The sequence below is a fragment of the Bufo bufo genome, chromosome 4 (assembly GCF_905171765.1).
Source record: "Bufo bufo chromosome 4, aBufBuf1.1, whole genome shotgun sequence".
NCBI lineage: Eukaryota > Metazoa > Chordata > Amphibia > Anura > Bufonidae > Bufo > Bufo bufo.
Genome location: NC_053392.1, coordinates 457633242 through 457656072, shown reverse-complemented (window position 1 = coordinate 457656072; position 22831 = coordinate 457633242). Strand labels below are relative to the sequence as shown.

General features: G+C 40.7%; 1 protein-coding gene across 1 annotated transcript in view; it reads left to right on the top strand.

The window, feature by feature from the left end:
- The window catches only part of KIF26B (kinesin family member 26B), a 390270-nt gene that overhangs the window by 348401 nt on the left and 19038 nt on the right, over nt 1-22831 (top strand). Inside the window, exons 10-12 of the mRNA XM_040429447.1 lie at nt 2060-2219; nt 17649-17811; nt 18434-21791. Of these exons, the coding sequence (XP_040285381.1) occupies nt 2060-2219; nt 17649-17811; nt 18434-21791 (3681 nt within the window). The remainder of the gene's footprint in view (nt 1-2059; nt 2220-17648; nt 17812-18433; nt 21792-22831) is intronic.

Here is a 22831-nt window from a genome sequence, read left to right as displayed (position 1 = left end):
TACCCAAAAAGACTGCGTGCTGTAATAAAATCAAAAGGTGCGTCAACAAAGTATTAGTTTAAAGGTGTGCACACTTATGCAACCATATTATTTTATTTTTATATTTTTTCTTCCCTCTACCTAAAAGATTTCAGTTTGTTTTTCAATTGAGTTGTACAGTTTATAGGTCACATTAAAGGTGGAAACAGTTCTGAAATGATTTATCTTTGTCTCATATTTTTACATCACAGAAACCTTACATTTTAACAGGGGTGTGTAGACTTTTTATATCCACTGTATATTTACATATCCCAGTATCCTCAGTAGAATGCAGTCTCTCTGTACAGTGGATTATGTTCTTTATATATGATGGGAAGCCGGAAGCTTTTTACTCTGACCACTAGCAGAGATGTCTGTAGCCTCAATATAACTGTGTTACCTTTCTCTGACATATATTCTGTAATGATCTTTGGTGTGGCCTCTAAACCTTCTATAGAGTCTCTTCCCTTTTATAAGGGCTGGTACTTAAATCATCCCTTTTGTTGTTTTTATAATCCACAGGGCAAGACTATTCCCTGTTCAGCACTGCTCCTTAGCTGTGTACTTATCTGCAGCTTATACTATATTAAAGTAACTTCCTCCTAGAGTAAAACGGGTGGTGCCCAGCCACTAGGGAACCTCCCGCTCCATTCACAGCCTGTAGAACATGTAAACATGAAATAACAAGTGACATTTACACTTTAACCACTTGCAGTGGGGGCACTGCAGGTGGCCTAATGTGTGCGGTGTAGCATGATTATTCAGGTGTGCCCTCTCATTAAAGGGGTTGTTTTGTATCCTAATATTTTGGCTTAGCAGTCGTTGAAGGGGCAGCGGCACACATTCTATAGTGACATAGGATTTCACTTAGCTCTAGCCAATACATTTGAATGAATCAAAGCAGCAATAAGCTTCAGTATCATGCAGAGCCACTATAAAATGTATTGCACTCTGCCTCATAAAGAATGAAGAGGCAGCAGTGCTCATATAAATGCCATGGCCTTTTCAGAAAGCTGATCGCCACGAGTCAGACATCCACAATCTAATATTGAAGCCCTGTCCTAAGAATAGGGCATCAATATTAAAATCATGGTGTTTTAACATGAATTTGAGAATAAATAGGCTTAAACAGGCTAAGAGATAAAAATATTTACTAAGTGTGATTAAATATAAGGTAAAACAGACAAATCACATACAGAATAAATAATAATCAATCACGTGGTGGCCTACACAATACAATATGGGGCAGAACGACTGTCGCAATGTCGTAGCACATGACCAACACTCCATGGTGATACAAGAGAGAGGTAGTGATGTACAACATCCTATCTGAATGATGTTCTCAGCGGAGTTCCAGTTATTTGTCTTTGTGCACAAACGTTTATACCTTTTAGCCTCTCCTCCTAAGGATGTCTAGTGTGCAGTACACCTGTCTCTGAGATAATCACTCAGGAATGCAGCCTTCTCAGTACAATGCAGGTCTTTGAATGTTATCTAAGTATCCCTAACTCATTACAAGTTCTATCATTACAAAGAATATAGAAGCTGATAAAATTATTAAAGGGGACAGAACCAATCAGTAATCAATTATGTACAACATACCCGGAAACCCCTTCCACTTTGTAGGTGATTGGTTGGTTAATATATGCTTACATGATAATCTTGACGTATGTATGCCCCACTGCTATATATGGCCCAAATTCCTTGACCAACTCAGTTAAAGTGAAAAGTACTTTGGGGTCTGCAGTGGTACTCAACTGGACTGTGCTTTAATTATAATGCTACATCAATGTTCGTATTACTTTTATTGACCCAGCTTTGGAATTTGTAAATATTGCACTACATACAGTATCTTGTCTTTTATCTTTACTCTTTGTAATATTTTTTTCTTACTACTGGGGGGTGAATAGTAAACGTCATGCTTGTCCATTTTGGATACGAACTATTCTGAAAGGGTAGAATTTGTAATAACATTTTATCATAATATAATGGAATGTGCTCTTCTTCTTGAAGGTTAACCTGCTGTTCTTTCTCTTGGCAGTGTCGGGAGGTCGCAGTCGATTGCATCTTATTGATTTGGGAAGCTGCGTAAAGGTGCAGAGCAAAAATAGAGATAGCAGCTCTGGCTTGTGTCTCTCTTTGTCAGCACTTGGCAATGTCATCCTTGCTCTGGTCAATGGCAGCAAACACATCCCTTACAAGTAAGCTTCATGAAATGACTTTCCATATTAAGCTCAGTTCACAGTTCAGTTATTAGATCAGTTATTTCCATCAGTTATTGTGAGCCAAAACTAGGTGCGGGTCAAATCACAGAACAGGTGAATATCTTTCCCTTATACCTCACCTCAGAATAGGCTTTACTACTGGTTTTGGCTCACAATAACTGATGGAAATAACTGATCAAATAACTGAAGTGTGAACTCAGTCTTAGAAATATGTAATGGTATCCATTTAGCATAGCAATTCTAAACGAGGGCTGAGGCACATGGCACAAACAAACTGTGTCAATGTCTTATTATCTAATTAATGGGTTTTATTTTTTAACTCAATTTAAATAATTTCATGCACATTTGTATGAAATGGATATGTTATAACTTACTGAACATGGGGTCTGATTACTAGACCATCAGTCACTAGAACAAAGTTACTACAGCCAGCACAGAGGAGGTCACTTCAGATTTTTGTTTCCCTACACCAGGGATCAGCAACCTTCGGCACTCCAGCTGTTGTGAAACTACAACTCCCAGCATGCTCCTTACACTTCTGTGGGAGTTCAGAGAACAGCTAAGCAAGTGTGCATGATGGGAGATGTAGTTTCACAACACCTGGAGTGCCGGAGGTTGCTGATCCCTGCCCTACACAGTGCCAATCCCAAACCTGGACTGCTATGCATGTGCATTGATTTTGAATGGGACCGTGTTGTACTCCCCTGCACAGCACCTACATAGGAGCATAGTGTGTAGAGCAGGCATCCTCAAACTGCGGCGCTCCAGCTGTTGCAAAACTACAACTCCCAGAATGCCCGAACAGCCCACAGGTATCAGCCTACAGCAGGGCATTGCGGGAGTTATAGTTTTACAACTGCTGGAGCGCCGCAGTTTGAGGATGCCTGGTGTAGAGAGAGGATTGCAGCCACTTCTTTCTGCCAGATAGATAGAAACCTATTGGTCAGAACCCCTGATCATTAAATTATGACATATTCTTGCAATACCCTAACTTGATAATGGATAGGCCTTCACACTGAATACCGGACACTGAGGAACATAACGTAAAGTTCCATCTTCACCTCCTGCCGCTGTGACAGCGGGAAGTGCAAACTGGAATATCTCAGGAAAGATTACCTATATGTAAGAATTAGCATTTATATGAAGCCCTGTCTTTTAAATTATGGAGGTGTAATTTATACATAAACGCAGCAGGCTCTTTATACGAATAGGTAGCCAATTGCTATCATGCTAGAAATCATCACTATTCCCATTACTGACAGGTGAACTTACTACAATATATAGGGATGAGCAAAGTTTAGAAAAATTTGATTTGGCAACTTTGCCGAAGTTAGCCAAGAAACTCGATTTGTTAGGAATTAATTTGTCACGAATCACTATAAATCAGGTATACCCAAGCCACTCTGCCTTAGGGCTCATGCACACAAACGTATTTTCTTTCTGTGTCCGTTCCGTTTTTTTTGCTGTGGAACCATTCATTCCGTTTTCGTATGTCTGTATTTCTGTTCCACAAAAAAATAGAACATGTTCTATTATTGTCCACATTACGGACAAGGATAAAACTGTGCTATTAGGGGCCAGCTGTTCCGTTCCACAAAATACGGAATGCACATGGACTTTTCCCGTATTTTTTGCGGATCCGTTTTTTGTGGGCCGCAAAATACATACGTTCGTGTGCATGAGGCCTTAGGTTACAGACACACGGAGTGGCCATGCTGCGGATGGGTTGCGGCCATGTTGCGGTGAAGAACCATGCGGCCAATTAGCCTGCAGCTGCCTGTCATTTAATAATGAAGACCACACTGTATAGTCCTTCTTTATTGTTAATGGCCGCACGGCACCTTTAAACAGGGGCTGTTGCTGGTATGAGGTTTGGCTGGTTAGGTGGGGGCACAATATGCATATTACCGCTGTTCTTGCCTACAATCTCCTGCAGGTTATTTGACAGTTAATGCTGAATATTAATCAGCTTTGGCATACCCACTTCTCCAACCCCAGCTCTCTCCTGTCCTACAGGTGGGAGCCCTTCTTCTGCCATTTGCTTTTCCTCCTTTTCCACATCATCTAATATTGATGAGAATATGTCATCAAGAACATCCAGCTCCTCGTCCCTCTGCATCTTGCTGACTTTTCCAGGACATTGAGACTTTGAAGTAGGATTTGGAAGAAGTAAAGCCAGCAAACGATGAGGATGATCACCAGCTCACAGTACAATAGCGTAGACCACGCGGGATGAGGCTTTTATAGGGCTGTGACATCACAGGGTTGGCTATCTGCGGATTGGCTTCCGTGGGCTTCTGATCCATGCTTCCGTTCCGCACCTCCCGGATTGCGGACCCATTCAAGTGAATGGGTCTGCATCCATGCTGTGGGGTGCACACGGCCGGTGCCCATGTATTGCGGACCCGATGTATGCTGGCCGCAATACGGCTGGGCAACGACCATGTGTATGAGGCCTAAGGCTGCTTTCACACGAGCATTTTTATAATCTGTATATGGACTGGACTTTATGTACCGGAATCCCCTGCTAATGTTAATCAATGGGGCTATTCACATGGACGTATAATTTATGTCAGTAGTTGAAATCCACAGCATGTCTGAGTTTTGTGTGTATTTGTTTCCAAATATGCACAATACAGTCTATGGTAGTGCATCAAAAATGCAGGGAGCAAAGAATACGCAAGTAAACCCTGATGAAATCCTTAAGCAATACTGATGGTATATCAGGAAGCCATGCATAATCCAGAGCCAGAATACTGATGGATTTCACTATGCTCATGTAAAAGCGGCCTAACTCCTAGTCAGGAACAGGCCGAAGTCAAAGTCTAGGGAGGTAACTGTCAGAATACCAACAGATAGATGGATTTTAGCTTAGATAGCAAGGTAAAGCAGACTAGCAGAACCTAGCAGGACCTGTGTTGATCAGGCAAGCAATGAGAGATACAAGCAGGTACGATATTTATAGGGAAGGTAGTTAGCAGCTGGTCAGCAACATAGAGGGCAAGGAGAGAAAGGTTGTAACCCCTGCAGTGCTGAACCTGAGGTGAGAGACACTCAACTAAGCTCCTTTTCACACATACAAACCAGACAGATAGACACATAGCGAGTGGTGGCCACCGGCCACCAGTGTAATGTAATTTAAGAATGTTCTATACTTATCTATGCAGCACTTGATCTAAGGTCTATGTACCTCAGTGATACGCTGCACATCTTCCATAACTATCCAGTTGTAAGTAGTTACAACAGTGGAGCAGCACGTTTATGACCCTGTGTGAAGTGACGTGCATTCTCCAGACAGCACACTTTTGCTGCTTAATAAATCTATACACAATAAAATCGCCTGATTTAGCAATTTATGTAATCAACACTCTGTACATTTTGACATTTCTGTTCCTGCTCCCTGGATATATTTTGAGCGCACTCATGCATAATCTATACCAGTGTGGTTTTTATGTTGTCTCAGCTAATATCATGATCTAAACAAAATCCAATTTTGTATGGGGTTTTGTTTTTCTAAACACGCATTGCCTTTTATCTTGTAAGAAAAGAAATAAAAACAAACAGCTTCATTTGTCGCCTATGACAGCTCTGCGAATGCAGTCGGAGCAGCATCTGAAAAATTAGAAAAAATTCACACAGGGAGAATATGAAAAGTCCTCATTTTTCTTCATCAGTGTCAAGCTGTGAGAGGCTGCAGGAAAGTTGGAATTCATTAGCATGTACTCACAGCCCTCTGATTAGTCTGTTCTGTGCAACCTTAGTTAGTTGGATATCTGGCTTTCCAGTAACCTTTCTCATGGAGCAAAAAGAACAAAAGAGGTCTGCTCATTACTACGAGGGTATATAGCATGGCAAAAAATGGTGGAGAAATGAGAAGCCTACTCCAAGTATTGCTGATCTGTCTAGAAGTATAGGCAGGAGGTTATATAGGGGCATGAAAGCTCTTCTCACAGCAGGTCTGTAGATCTTAGAAAGGCTATTAAATGGGTCGCCCGGTTTAGAAAACCAATTTTCAAATAGTCTTTTAGAACATGCTGAGGGGAGTCATTCATTTGGGTCTCTTTATCGATTAGCTGGAGATAAGCTGGACTACATTGTCTCTCACTTGAGGACCAAATATGTACATCCCTTACTGCACCATTTCAGGGGCCCGCCTAACAAAAAGGGATTGAGAAAACTGAGCAACCCCTTGAAGGGACTTCAGTTAAGATCTTTTGGTCATTCTCATTAATGGATAGGTATTTATTTTATGAAGCCACACTATGCCGATACTCCATCAGTTCTACATAATATTCTTGAAAAGAGGATAAAGGGATCAGTGTAGACCATTTTAATATGCAATGTCCTGTAAGGCCTTCTCTGACAATTAAATAGCTGGGGATGGTTTTCTAATGTCAATATATAAACACGAATCATCTCCAAATTATTTAGTCCATCTCCTTCATATTTCACAAATATGACTTGATTAGCATTAAATGAGGCTTTAGAAGAGATTTTGCATACAAATGAGGTTGTGCTGAGTTCAGCAGACCTTCAGTCAGAGTCTCCAGCTATAAATACCTGTTTCCCACATGGCTTGGTCTCAATTACACGAAGACTCTCATCCAAACCAACCACTGCTGATTAGCGGGCATTTAATTGTAAAACTAGCACGATGGCTCCTAATCAGTATTCATGGCATGGCTGGTCATTTTCTCAGCAAATACCGGTAATTCTACTTTACCAATATAATTGAATTTAAAAAATCTATATATTTCTTTGGGAGTAAAGTAAACCATTATAACACTGTCTTTAGTTTCATTTTCCATAATGTGGCCTGAAATCATCATTAATGTGCTTAACCATGGCGTGGGTTTTAATGATTTCACACGTTTTCCACATTCAGCAGCTCTGTACAAAATCCTGTTGTCAGAATTAATTTATTTTTAATAATTCATTGAATTTCTTTAAATTAAAGGGACTCCACAAACTAACCAGAAAACATCCCACAGTAAGGCCTCTTGCACACAAACGTTGTGTGCCCGTGGCCGTATTGCAGCCCTTACGGCGGGTCCGCAATACACAGGCATCGACCCGTGTGCACTCCGTATCATGGATGCGGACCCATTCACTTGAATGGGTCCGCAATCACAGAGATGCGGAACGGAAGCACGGATTGGAACCCCACGGAAGCACTACGGAGTGGCTTCCGTGGTGTTTCTGTCCATGCCTCCGCACCTCAAAAAAAATAGAACTTCTATTTTTTTGCGGTGCGGACGGATCGCGGACCCATTCAAGTTAAATGGGTCTCGATCCGTCTTGGCCGCCGCATGGACGTTGCCCATGCAATGGGGGCTGCAAATTTCGGTCCCCAATGCACGGAACAGATGCATAACGTTCGTGTGCAAGAGGCCTAATAAAGCATTAAAGTGTTGTACTATGAGGGTCAAGAGCTCACAAGAAACTTAAATGGCAGTTAATGGAACATCAACCGTTTGTTCATATCTTATTCTTTTCGATTTACAATAATATCTATTGCTATATAAAGAAAATAATGTTAAATAATTACAAGCAGGTTGGATTTCAACTTTTGTTGGGAGATAATCCACTACCAGAGGTGTCTGGCAGCTGCTTCTCCCCTATTAAATAGACATGGATACTTGGTCTGATCTAGCATGGTTGGCTGTGTATGGCCTTGCTGTGTGTAGGAGATTGTACAGAGGTAAGCAGAGACCTCTGTGGTTATATATTAAAGTGCCACCATATAGTGCTCTGTGTGGTCCTGAGTGTTAGAGAAATTCTATATTCATTATTTGAAAGGAAAATATCTACAAGATACTTCAATGGGACTTCAATGTGCCTTTAAGTATTGCCCGGCACCAAAACCACCTGCTACGGATTGAGTCTGCCAAAGTAGGAGAAATCTGCTTAGGTTAGCTCCACACATTGCAGATTATGTGGGTTTTTACATGCGGGTAAACAGCAGTGTAAGGCTCCTGCACGCGGCCGTAGTTGGATGCATCGGCACCGACCATGTGCCTGCTGTATGTGGACACGGACCCATTGACTTGAATGGGGTCCGTCATGCGCATCCGACTGTCCTCACTGCAAAAAAGTAGTGCATACACTACATTTTTGCAGTGCGGAGGTACGGACAGAAAACCCATGGACGCACTCCTTAGTGCTTCTTTGCCTCCGTTCTGCTCTGCATCTTAAGGATTGCGGACCCATTCAATTAAACGGGTCTGCATCCATGATACGGTGCACATCCACGTACTCGCAATATTGGCACCGACCAACAAAGCTTTATTTTTTTTTCCCAAGTGGAAATTTACCTGCATTCTGGATGAAATCTGCATCATGTCAATAGTTTTTTATGTGCATATGCAATGCAAAGGGTGAGATCAGGGCAAAACAGCATAAAAATGAGCAAGTAAGACGTGCAGATTTTGTTGTGGAAACGCAGAGAAATCCATGCGGTATTTCTGTTTTGAAACCCGCAACCTACGGTAATTCTTTCTGTTCAAGTATATCATCTTAATCTTGATGTACTGTTTGAATAAAGATATTCATATCTCTACATTAAATTAAAACAGTTACCGCTCCTCACCTTGGAGCAGGAGCATTTAGGGCCCTATTAGACTACCCAATATGTATGAACACAGATGGACAATAAACACATCTATCAACGCTCGTTCTCATTGGCATATTACATAGGCTGAATGCGGAAGAAACTATTCTTACTGCAGTCCCTCATTTAATTTTGTTATCGGCAGCACATCCCTGATTACACAGGGAGATGTGCTACCGATAATCGTGCCTCTTTCAATCCTTTAATTTCTTGTGAATGTGAGTTCCAGTGAATGCTCATTACTGATAATTGGCCCCAAAATCATTTGGTCCATGTGGGCCCTTGCTTACTTGGCTTTCTTGAGTGTTGGCGACCATTGTTGCAGAAGTGCTAACAGCAAGTACAGTCGTGCTGGTTGTCAGTTTTGCATTAGCTTCAAGGTACTCTCAAGTGAATAAAACGGGGCAGACTACCATTACTTGCTGAGAAGTGAATTCAAAATGGCTGCACTCCATGATGTATAATAAAAAAACACACAATAAAAAGAGAGTGTTGGTCCACAGAGATCCCACAAGGAATTTTTTCTGAAGCAACAGAGCAGGACGCCAAGGGGGGAATAGGAGGAATGTGTGAGAGAAATAAAAGTGGATGCGGGGGCCATACGGGGTTGGCACCCTCTTAGGTGGCAAACTTTTCTCCTTTTTACCATTGCACTCCATAATGTCACTTTATGGAAATGCCACTACATTAAAACAGAACAGTGGCAATGTCTGTGTAAGGAAATGAAACATATTTGTCAGACTTTACTTACTGCCCTGACTGCATGGAATAGCATGGTGTACTGCGTTATTGCAAGTTATTAAAAAAGCAGAAAATCTGGTGCATATCTCCCAATGGAGACACATTTTTGGCCTCTGTAGAATTTTAACCTATGGGTCCTTGACCTGCAAGCTTTCCTGGCACATATGGAAAAAGTACACTGAAGAGGCAGTGTGAAAAGCCGCATGGAGGGAGGGATTGGACACAAAATCAGGGAGACATCTTTGATTACATTTATATACCTCCTAATGTTGGAACTTTCTGTCACCAGTTAAAATAGAAAGAACAGCTCCAGAGCACAAACTGCTGGTCTCACAAGTGAAAAACTGCTAACGATATAGAAAAGAGAAACACTCTATTCATTATTTGTATGGGAAGTACCTTTATATTGTACCTTTATATATTATATATGTTGGAACTTTCTGTCACCAGTTAAAATAGAAAGAACAGCTCCAGAGCACAAACTGCTGGTCTCACAAGTGAAAAACTGCTAACGATATAGAAAAGAGAAACACTCTATTCATTATTTGTATGGGGAGTACCTTTATATTGTACCTTTATATATTATATATAAGGATATTATATACGGTATATAAGGATATGCTCAGAAATAATGAGTCTGTAATTTTTAGAACATAAAGGGAATACACATATTATTCAGTCCTATAAACGTCAAATAAACTGTTAACAGATTGCTAAATTTTGATAGTAAACTGTGTTTTTTTAGTGTTCTAAGGGGTATAAAAATATTACCAGCAAGCTGCTTTACTCTTGAAAAGGGGTTTATGATGCTGTTGATGAGCGATCAAGAACATTTTAGTACTTCTAATACTTCAGTGATTGTCTGTCCAGCTTAGGGTACTTTCACACTAGCGTTAAAGTTTTCCTGTATTGAGTTCCATCCTAGGGGCTCAATACTGGGAAAAAACGCTTCAGTTTTGTCCTAATGCATGGAGGCAAATAACCCATTTCAGACTTAATAACTAATCCATAATAATTACTAAAATAATGACATGACACCTTGTGTTGGAATAAAAATGGCCGCAATGCTTTATTAAGGGTAAATAAATTAATAAATAATTAAAACTTCAAATTCATAAATAAATAACCATTAAAAATTCCAATAATTACCGAATTCCACTCAGCAATAGCTGAGTGATACAGCCCCTCTAATAAAGCAGAGCGACATAAGAATAGGGAGGGAGGGCGGGGCGACGATCCGATCTTGATAAACTGACCCAGAAGCGCCGCCGAAACCCTCTTTTTAAGGACTAAACTTTCCCGCCGCTGGCATCCACACCAATCAGCTGTCCGGAAATCTCCCCCAGAAACCAGCTGCACCAATCAGAGAGGATCCCTGCTTGACATCCAAGGCTCAGGTGAGACCGGCTAAAACCAGCTGATTCTGACAGGTCTTAACCCTTTCATATAAAACTGAAATAAAAGCAAGAAAAAAAGGGGGGGGGAGAAAAAATGAGCAAAACCATACTAAAATATACATATCAATGGTGTCATTGCCACCATGTGTCCCCCAAGCGAAATGCTCTGGGGGGCCTGAACATTCTGAATGGAAAGAATTCCATTCAGTATGCATCAGGATGTCTTTAGTTCAGTCACTCTTACGGTATTTGGCCGGAGAGCTGTATTTTCTCCGGCCAAAATTCTGGAACACTTGCCGGAATGCCGGATCCGGCATTAATTTCCATTGAAATGTATTAATGCCGGATCTGGTACCAAGTGTTCAGGAATAACGGATCCGGTTTCCCGATCTGCGCATGTGCAGACCTTTAAAAATGTGAAAAAAATAAATACCTGATCTGTTTTTCCGGATGACACCAGAGAGAGGGATCTGGAATTTCAATGCATTTGTCAGACGGATCCGTATGCAGAACCAGAAACAAATGCTATCTGTTTGCACACGGATTCCTCTAAAGCAAGTGTGAAAGTACCCTTAGGAGCAAGCCTATCTAGCTGGTCAGACATTTTTTTATATATATGCCATGGATGTTTTAAGCTCTCCTTTAAATATGTATCATGTTTTACGGAATATTTTAAGATCAGAGACATTATGAGAAGCTGTAAATTGTACAATTCTTTTGAGTAAAAAAAAAATGAAAGAAAAATAAAAGGAGGGTAAAAAAAACAACATTTCATTTTTAGTTGTAAATACACTGCGTGCAGAATTATTAGGCAAATGAGTATTTTGACCACATCATCCTCTTTATGCATGTTGTCTTACTCCAAGCTGTATAGGCTCGAAAGCCTACTACCAATTAAGCATATTAGGTGATGTGCATCTCTGTAATGAGAAGGGGTGTAATCTAATGACATCAACACCCTATATTAGGTGTGCATAATTATTAGGCAACTTCCTTTCCTTTGGCAAAATGGGTCAAAAGAAGGATTTGACAGGCTCAGAAAAGTCAAAAATAGTGAGATATCTTGCAGAGGGATGCAGCACTCTTAAAATTGCAAAGCTTCTGAAGCGTGATCATCGAACAATCAAGCGTTTCATTCAAAATAGTCAACAGGGTCGCAAGAAGCGTGTGGAAAAACCAAGGCGCAAAATAACTGCCCATGAACTGAGAAAAGTCAAGCGTGCAGCTGCCAAGATGCCACTTGCCACCAGTTTGGCCATATTTCAGAGCTGCAACATCACTGGAGTGCCCAAAAGCACAAGGTGTGCAATACTCACAGACATGGCCAAGGTAAGAAAGGCTGAAAGACGACCACCACTGAACAAGACACACAAGCTGAAACGTCAAGACTGGGCCAAGAAATATCTCAAGACTGATTTTTCTAAGGTTTTATGGACTGATGAAATGAGAGTGAGTCTTGATGGGCCAGATGGATGGGCCCGTGGCTGGATTGGTAAAGGGCAGAGAGCTCCAGTCCGACTCAGACGCCAGCAAGGTGGAGGTGGAGTACTGGTTTGGGCTGGTATCATCAAAGATGAGCTTGTGGGGCCTTTTCGGGTTGAGGATGGAGTCAAGCTCAACTCCCAGTCCTACTGCCAGTTTCTGGAAGACACCTTCTTCAAGCAGTGGTACAGGAAGAAGTCTGCATCCTTCAAGAAAAACATGATTTTCATGCAGGACAATGCTCCATCACACGCGTCCAAGTACTCCACAGCGTGGCTGGCAAGAAAGGGTATAAAAGAAGAAAATCTAATGACATGGCCTCCTTGTTCACCTGATCTGAACCCCATTGAGAACCTGTGGTCCATCATCAAATGTGAGATTTACAAGGAGGGAAAACAGTACACCTCTCTGAACAGTGTCTGGGAGGCTGTGGTTGCTGCTGCACGCAATGTTGATGGTGAACAGATCAAAACACTGACAGAATCCATGGATGGCAGGCTTTTGAGTGTCCTTGCAAAGAAAGGTGGCTATATTGGTCACTGATTTGTTTTTGTTTTGTTTTTGAATGTCAGAAATGTATATTTGTGAATGTTGAGATGTTATATTGGTTTCACTGGTAAAAATAAATAATTGAAATGGGTATATATTTGTTTTTTGTTAAGTTGCCTAATAATTATGCACAGTAATAGTCACCTGCACACACAGATATCCCCCTAAAATAGCTAAAACTAAAAACAAACTAAAAACTACTTCCAAAAATATTCAGCTTTGATATTAATGAGTTTTTTGGGTTCATTGAGAACATGGTTGTTGTTCAATAATAAAATTAATCCTCAAAAATACAACTTGCCTAATAATTCTGCACTCCCTGTAGTGTGCTGATGACACACCGACCACCTTTTACTCCTCGAGTTCCATGTTGCTGAGACCACTAGTATTATCATGAGTCACTTGGGAATCTGTATTAGGAAAGCATAGGGAAGCCAGCAGTTTTATAATTGTGAACAGCTTTTGAATTACTTCAACAGAATGTCATCCATCTTATTAATCATTAATATAGACTTTGCTTTTGCATTTGCTTCACATGTAGTTGGTAGGATTCCAGTAGATCTATCTCATTATTGGCATGAATTATCAAGTGATGCTCACTGATTGCTTAAAGGGGTTGTCCAGGTTTTCGAACTTTTTTTAACGAACTCCTGCAGCATGTTGTCCTTGTTGAAAAATCCATTACTCGCCTGCCTGCCTATCACCACTCTGTTACGACTCCCTGGCTGTAGTAACTGGTCTTCTGGTCCCCATATGCAACTTTTTATTTACATAGTTACATAATTGTTAAGGTTGGAAATAGACAAAAGTCTATTAAGTCCAACCTGTAGTCCTGCTATATTGATCCACGGAACAAATCCCTGGATCAATGTTCCTTTGAAAAAAGTTTGACCAAAGGGAATGGGTGTGTAGAGCAAGATTTCTATACATTGTCATAAGCCCCAATGTTATTTTGAATTAAAAAGTCATCTAAACCTTTTTTGAAGTCATCTACTGTATTTGCTGTTACCAGCTCCTGCGGCTATCCTAGAGATTCACAGCCCTTACTGTAAAGAATGCTTGTCGCCTCTTATGACTGAATCTTTTTCCAGGCGTAGGCAGCGGCCCCTTGTTTTTTGAGGGGGTTTAACACAGAATAGTTTCATCATGGATGGAGTGACATGAACAACTGCATCCAACGACTGTCCTCAGCTATTATGTGTTCCCAAGCGGCAGATAACTGCTGGGTCATGTGCAATGTGGGGACACATCACTGCTAATGTCAGTCATTGTCTGCAGTAGTGCGCTTGACCCTCTCCACCCAGAAATGTGTGCATGGAACCAGGAATTAACTAAGCAGAGCTAAGGAGCTGAAACAGGGCAGTGTAGAGCATATGAGTGCACGCTGCTGGGACTGATAACAAATTCCCAAAGGCTGGACAACCGCTTTTTGGATTAGGGAAGTCCTCAGATTTGCTCGACTTTGGATCAGTGGCGCAGGAAATAATAGTGGTGTTGATGTCGATACAATAGTGTGTCATTTTAGCTATACTTGGTAGTGGAGTTACATCTTACAAGCCTGTAAATTCAGATTGTCCGGCACCTTACACTCCACCCATTAAGTAAGCCACATGTTAAACCACCACACTGCGAGTGCCCAATTATTATACTAGTATCTGTATTTTTTTTATATATATATATAATCCTGTTCAATGTATTCATATGTACAATTTTAGGTAATATGGACAGGGCCAGATTTTGGGCAACCTAGAAGCAAAGGCCTAGCCATATGGAATAAAAATGTACCACACCGGCAGTACTGGGTTATATGCAAGTTAGTGATTAGGTGATAGCACATACAGAGCAACCAAGTGACTAAGTAAGGGTAAGCAGTACATGCTGCTTCTATATGGTTCCTAACCAGGAGCAGACTGGCCATAGACACTACAGGGAAACTTCCTGGTGGGCCGATACCCAGGGGGACGCCTGAGCCCTCCTCACGGCTGCCAGCCATTGTAAGTCATGATCTCACACGCCCCTCCTGACTCCTGAATTCAGCTGTATTGCAATCCTGAGGCAACTGGAGTAGAAGGACAGAAAATGGCAGCTGTCGCTGAGAGACAGTTTTTGGGGGGGTATTTTGTGCTGCTGAGGCAGTGTTTTGTGATACCATATGGTATTTGGCTCTGCTGAGGTGGTATTATGTGCCTCAGTATGGTATTGCTGACCCTGCCTACTTGTGTTGGTCCTGCTTTCTGTCTATTTGGACCCGTTTACAAAATGGGGATATTTTTCGTTTTTGTTAGCAGTAATAAAATCAGACATTATGGTGTGAAAGGGATGCCTAATTATTTCTGAAGAGCTGATTCCATTACTGTACTTGTCTAATTAACATTGTCATATAAAAATAAATTATTTTTTGTGAGAAACAACGAGAGAGATAACACAGAAGTAATAAGTGCTGCATTTCGTATCTAAATAGCTGTAGAGATGTCGATAAACGTAATTAATGGCTGTATAATAAAACCCCCCCAACGGATTTAAAGGAAAATGTATATTCGTTATGCATCACCAACAACCCAAGACAGAAACGTGACATAAATCAGATGGCAGTTATTTATTCTGAATCCTACACACTTAGAAGGCAGCCATTTTATCTAATGACCTATAAGGTAGTCCATGGTTTATTGCTGAAGGACATAGGTGGGAGATTTATCATCTCCCTGCGCCAGAAAATTGCCCGTATGTGTTTGCAACTTTTGAAATGCAACTTAAAAAAAAAAATCACAAAGTGCAGTTTTCAGAAAGGGGGCATCGCAAGGGCAGGAAGAAGGTGTGACCATCATCATCAGCAAATTTATCTTCATTTATGCCAGTTTTATGGCACGCACGAATGAAGCCAGAAATCTACGGCAGTTCGGCCATAGATTTCTGTTTAGGCACATGGACTACCGAATGGATGAGACTAATTTATAAGGAGGTCTGCGCCTCGTCATATATTAGGTGGATCCTCCGGCAGCGCAGGGGATATCAAGACTGGCGCATAAAGTGCTGGTCTTGATTAATCTTCCCCGTAGTACCCTGCATGTGAGAAATGCCTTCTGGACAGTAGCCGGGTGCAGTAACATAGTGGTTGGCCACATACCTGTTCACCCTCAAAATTCTTGCCTCCACCATCCACAAGTGTGAAGCCAACAGTAAGGAAACTATTTCACTGGCTAATTTAGAAAAAAAATAAATGAATTAAACTTAAAGGGATAGGAACAACTCTCCAGTTCGTATGTTGTACCTGGTCTTACATAATAGTGCTATTCACCTGCCTGGAATTGAGCTGCAATACCAGGCACAACTTTGGGCAGATATGGTGCTGTTGCAGGGAGAAAGCAGTCATGTCTTTCTAATCCTGTACTACCCATTTAATGAGCTATTGTTTTACTATCACCTCCTTCTCTACCTATCATGCCGTTGTGGTGTTAGGAAGAAAGGAAGCCTGGAAATTGATGGACAGAGTTTTCAATCTATCCTGCGAATCATGTGGCCCATTTTATCCCGTATTAAGGAAAGAAATTCAGAGGTCTAACATTCTAAGATATTTTACCGGGGTCATTGGTTTGGTTAGAGTTGTTTAGTTATAGTTTGATATTTGTTGCATCGAGGGTATGCCACTGCTCCCTACGGGTTTAGATGCACAGCTAGTCCAGCCTCCATTCAAGCCATTCATTCAGCTGGTGAGTATCTCGTTTGACTCCTTGAGCAGTTGCATCTGAGTGGTTGAATCTGTTGGCTGGTTGCCAGGCTGTCCCTGTTCTTGGTTTTTAGAGGAACCAAGAAAACAAAACCACTTTTCTAGTTTTAGGTTCAGACAAAGCAGTATAGTGTAAATGTAGCATTACATAACCAATGGCCATCCATGTCAAAGCTGAGATAGTAACAGGAACATTCCCCCCATGATGGCCATATGCCATAAGACATATGGACACAAACTGTTCTAATCAGCCATTGTAATTCAGTTAATAATTAAAACTATATTTCCATGAAAGTATTTTATAACATATTGATAGTACATATCATAAAGCATTGATCAGTGAGGGTCCCTCCACCAGGGCTACCACTGAGAGATGGTTTCAGTCCCACCCACTGGTGAAGAACCCAATGTATGGTCTATGTCATGTGAAATAGATGGTGTTACAGAAAACTCTCTTGGTTCAGGTTACTTACATAGGAATTTGTAGTTACTTACATATATATTTCTAGCATTGATGCAAGTTTGATTGTTATTTTTCTGTTCTATATTATGCATAGTATTAATAGATCCACTTAGAGGAAACATTATTACTATACTTCTGTCAAAACTAATTAGGCAGCTTAAAATCCAGGGTATTAACATTTTCTTCCTAGACACAATTTCAGCATGAAATCAAATGGTCAGTGGATTGATATAATTCCATAAAGAAAATCCTAGTGACCCATCCCCTGTATTTCTCATCTTAACATGAGATGCGATGTGACTGTGCAGCATGATCCTGATTAGTATGCCATTAAGGAGAGGAGAGAAAAAAAAAAACTTCAGGGCTCTGAAGTCACATCATGACAGTACAAGTGAAACATGTTTCACTAATGCAGCCTTAATTCATTTTGTTTCTGCAGAGAGAGCAAGCTCACAATGCTACTTCGAGAGTCTCTGGGGAACATGAACTGCCGCACTACAATGATAGCTCATATTTCGGCTGCTGCAGGAAACTATGCTGAGACACTGTCCACTGTCCAGATTGCTTCCCGGGTGCTGAGGATGAAGAAAAAGAAAACCAAGGTAAGAGATGCTTGATTCAGATTTCCGTTGTCATGTTATCATAGGCAGAGTTCAGTTCAATAAAGCAACAGATTGTGGGATATGTGTTTGTTTTAGATGAGTGAGATGAACATCAGAACAGTATGAGATATGGATAGATGCAGACCTAAAGACCTAGGTAGCATTGTACTCACATACATACATACTCATGTATTTAGCATGATGTCCTTTATGTTTATATTATCTGTATATCCATTAAAATCTGTATAGGAATTATTCAAAAAATACTAATTGAATGGTACTCTTAATTGAAATATTATTGTACCCTTTCTAATGTAGGTCCTATATTTACTGTATAAGCTTTTTTTTATTACCCAAATTTTTTCATTATTTTTACAGTCCCTACGGTGTGAGTAGTGATTCAGTTCTGCATAATAGGCTTAATATAAAGATATATAAACCTAAAAGATATGTTTGTTTAAATTAGTTTACATTGTCATTTATCTATTGATAGTCATATTATCTGTAAAGGCAATTCTCTTTAGTAAAGCAACCATTGACATAAGGCACAATGTTACTTTTGCATGCTATTTTATACATTTTACATGTTCTCAGATGAGTTTTTACTTATTCATATTAACAGTATACATCAAGTTCATCTGGAGGAGAGAGTTCCTGTGAAGAAGGACGAATGCGCAGGCCAACTCAGCTGAGACCATTCCATTCCCGAAATGTAGTTGACCCTGACTTCCCTCTTCTCAGTTTATCCAGCGACCCAGATTATTCTTCAAGCAGTGAACAGTCATGTGATACAGTTATTTATGTTGGCCCCAATGGAACAGCCCTGTCTGACAAGGAACTTACAGATAATGAAGGGCCACCTGACTTTGTCCCAATTGTTCCAGTTTTGCAAAAGTCAAAAAATGAAGTGAAACTGGAGGATGTTAATGAAGTGGCTCACAACAAACCAGAAAAGGATTGTCTAAAATGTAATACTTTTGCAGAACTGCAGGAAAGGTTGGATTGTATTGATGGTAGTGAGGAAACAAATCGATTCCTATTTGAAGAGCTGCCTGCTCAGTATAGCGGAGACCAATCAAACAAAGCTTTATGCCCAACCACAGAACCAAAAAGTGTAACAGAATCAAGTAAAGAAGAAATTATTTCAGAAAATGTACAATCTGACAAAGATGCCAGAGAAAATAATGTTGGGCCAGCTTATAAGATACCAAGAAATCACTCTCCAGTTCCATCTGGGAATGTAGCTAACACATCTACTCCATCTTCTCCCAGGAGTGTTACAGGTAGCTGTGGAGTGCACAGTGGAGCCTCCCAGTTAGTACAAGATACCAGCTTACAGGGAAGTCGAGAAAGCCTGAACAGTTGTGGGTTTGTAGAAGGAAAACCAAGAGCAATGGGATCACCAAGATTAGGCATTGCTAGTTTGTCTAAAACCTCAGACTACAAACCACCAAACTCTCCTTCACAGAGGTGTAAAGTATATACACAAAAAGGAGTCCTTCCTAGTTCTGCTCCTCCACAATCTGCAAATAAGGATCCCGGATCACTAATGGAATCCCTTTCACAACCAGAGATGCGGACTCCTCCTGTTGGTATGAGCCCACAAATTATGAAAAGATCAGTATCCAATTCAAGCAGTGTGTCTTCTGAATCGGTACTTCCAGAGCAGCAAAGTTGTGAGGAGTCCAAAAAGGAATTTCTTAGTACAACAATGGTAACTGTTCAACAACCTTTGGAATTAAATGGCGAGGACGAGTTGGTTTTCACTTTAGTTGAGGAGTTAACAATAAGTGGAGTCCTTGACAATGGTCGGCCAACTAGTATCATCAGTTTTAATAGTGACTGTTCTGTGCAGGCTTTGGCTTCTGGTTCCAGACCTGTAAGCATTATTAGCAGTATAAGTGAGGATCTTGAATGCTTTTCCAACTCAGCACCAGTATCTGAAGTCAGCATCACACAATTCTTACCCCTACCGAAGCCTGAACTGGAAGACAAATGTCAAGAAGGTGGAAGCAGGAGGTCTTCCATCAGCTCTTGGCTGAGTGAAATGAGCACAGGTAGTGATGGTGAACAGTCATGCCACAGCTTTATTGCTCAGACGTGCTATGGCCATGGGGAAGCACTGGCTGAGCCTCCTATTTCTGAATTTACAACTGCATTGCAGAATATTAGTGTAATGTGTACAAACAACAGACAGAAGCCAGAAATGGACACAGTGCTCATTCAGTCAGTTCAGAAGAATGCACCCCCTATAAATAACTGCAATATTTCAGCAGTAGGGAAAACCACAGTCACAATATCAAATACCTCAGGTTTGAATGGCTGTGAAAACTACATTCCAATGAAAACAAACATTACAGTTTATCCCTGCATTGCAGTGAGTCCTTTTATAGCTCAGGAGAGTAATGAATGCCTGCCAGGATTAAATCTGCCTGGAAAAGTGTCGCAGTCTGTAGAAAACAATTCTGGAGACTGTAAAATGGAACCTATATTTGATGATCCTTGGTTAAAACGTGAAGATGATACCAAAAGGGAGAAAAATGATTCAATTGATGGACAAATGCCTGAAGCTGCTAACTGCGTAACTGACCGTGACTTGTATAGAAAGCAAAGTATGACAGACAGATTAAGCAGTAGCAGTGGAGAGGGCAGCATCTCGCCACTGTCTGAGAACCTTAAGAGAGTTGTAGATGGGTGTGAAATGGCACTGACCACACAGGGTCTAGCTCATATAAGTGATTACTCACAAAGAGGCAGCCTTCCTAGAGTTTTAGAAAGATTATGTAAGCAGGACGAGCAGGATATCATGAGTTATGACTATGAGAATAACACTGCTGTGTCTGTCAACCCACTCCAAATATCTAGATCTACTTTAGAGAGAAGAGTTTCATCTCCTAAACATTGCATTCTTACTCGACCCAAAGGCACCCCTCCTCTTCCACCAGTAAGGAAATCAAGTCTAGATCATAAAAATAGAGCAAGCCCTCAGCACACTGTAAGCAGTCCTTCAAAATACTCTTTATCTTCCTTGCCCAGTCTTCCAGATGAACTTAACGGCAAATTGACAGGATTTAGTATGGACACCAGAAGCAACAGTAGTAGCAAGTTATTCAGTGCCAAACTAGAACAGTTAGCTAGCAGAACAAATTCTTTGGGAAGAACCAATGGAAGCCATTATGAATGTTTGTCTTTAGAACGAGCAGGAAGCCTTTCATCAGTGAGTTCAAGAATGATCCTCAGTAAGGACTGCACTTTGCCAAGGTCTGGGAGAAGCCTTAATCGAAATGTCATGTCATCTCCAACTAACACTTCTCAGTCAGCAGGAGCTTCTCCAAAAGCGAGCCCTTCAAAGATATCAGCAGTAAGCAAGCTACTTCTTGCCAGTCCTAAAGCCCGCAGCCTGTCTGCCTCTGCAACCAAAACTCTGAGCTTTTCTACAAAGTCACTTCCACAGTCTGTAGGACGAAGCTCAAGTCTTCCTCCAAATGGAAAAAATATGTCTTGGTCAACACAATCTCTTAGCAGAAATAGAGGTTCTGGGCTTGCTTCTAAGTTGCCCTTAAGAGCAGTTAATGGAAGGATTTCAGAACTACTTCAAGGAAGCACCGGAAGTCGGGGGGTGCATTCACATGGAAATTCAGATACAGATGAACGTGCAGCTCTCCATGCTGAGGAGAAGCCCACTGTACACACTTTACCTTCCCCATATAGCAAAATCACTCCTCCACGAAAGCCACATCGCTGTAGTAGTGGCCATGGTAGTGACAACAGCAGTGTACTCAGTGGTGAGTTACCACCTGCAATGGGCAAAACTGCACTTTTTTATCACAGTGGTGGCAGTAGTGGTTATGAAAGCATGATAAGAGACAGTGAAGCCACAGGAAGTGGTTCTTCTGCCCAAGACTCTATGAGTGAAAACAGTAGCTCCGTCAGCGGGAGGTGTCGAAGTCTTAAATCATCAAAAAAGCGAACAAATTCAGGTACGGTGCAATGAACTTTTGTAATTTTTTGCCAAATATGACATGACATAAGGCAAAAAGAGGCTTGGTGCACAGTTGTACACAAAGAATAGAAAACTATACTCTTTACAGCTGTTGTTTTCATTATGCCCTAGTGGTTTAAATGTTTTTCACATATGTTCTTCACTTGGCTTATATGTGTTTCACACCTTTTCTATGTAAATACATGCAAAACAGCAATGTCATCTAATAGGCTGGAAATGGTGCTTAGTGGTTAGAGCTGCTGCTTTGCAGCATTTGATCATTGGGTTTTCTGTTCTATCTTGTCTGAGCCTTTCATCAGACATATAAATCTGAAGTATTCTCCAACTTCCATTATATGCTACTGTATAGCCATGCATGAGCTTGTAGGCCCCAATGTTAATAATAATGTTTAGTTCACTTTTATAGTTGCACGCTGCATAGGAAAGAATAGTCTACTGTGTATACCAGCCTGATGTAGGCTAAAAAGACACTGATTTTACAGAGATATCAGCCATTAAGTGCATCAGCAGGGATATTGGGCTAACATGTGACAATGAATATACAGTGACATTATTATCCACATACTGTATTAATTTAAGGATTATGTTACACAGGACAGAAATGGTCCTATAATACAGTCATCAGCCCTTTACCCTTTGCATGAATCAGCTGCTAGGACATTATTGGTGTTGACATCACCAGGAGAGAAATTGATTGGAGGAACAGCTGGGAACCATAAAATTGTAGTTGTATGCTATATTAGTAATCAATAGCACAGAAAAAGGGTATGAGAAAATGGCCTTGGATATAATTAAGCAATAAAATTGATTGCAGTGGTTGTAAGGTACAGAACTGCGCTTGCATTATGTTACAGAAATTATAGCTACAGTAATTTGTCTGTTATAAGCTGATGACTGTACTGCATAATTCCAATGAAAATCCATATTGCTTAGAACCATCCAATTTTTGCAACAGATATAAATCATACTTAATATTAAGTTGGTTTCTTTTATAAAATATATTGCTCCTGTAGCTGA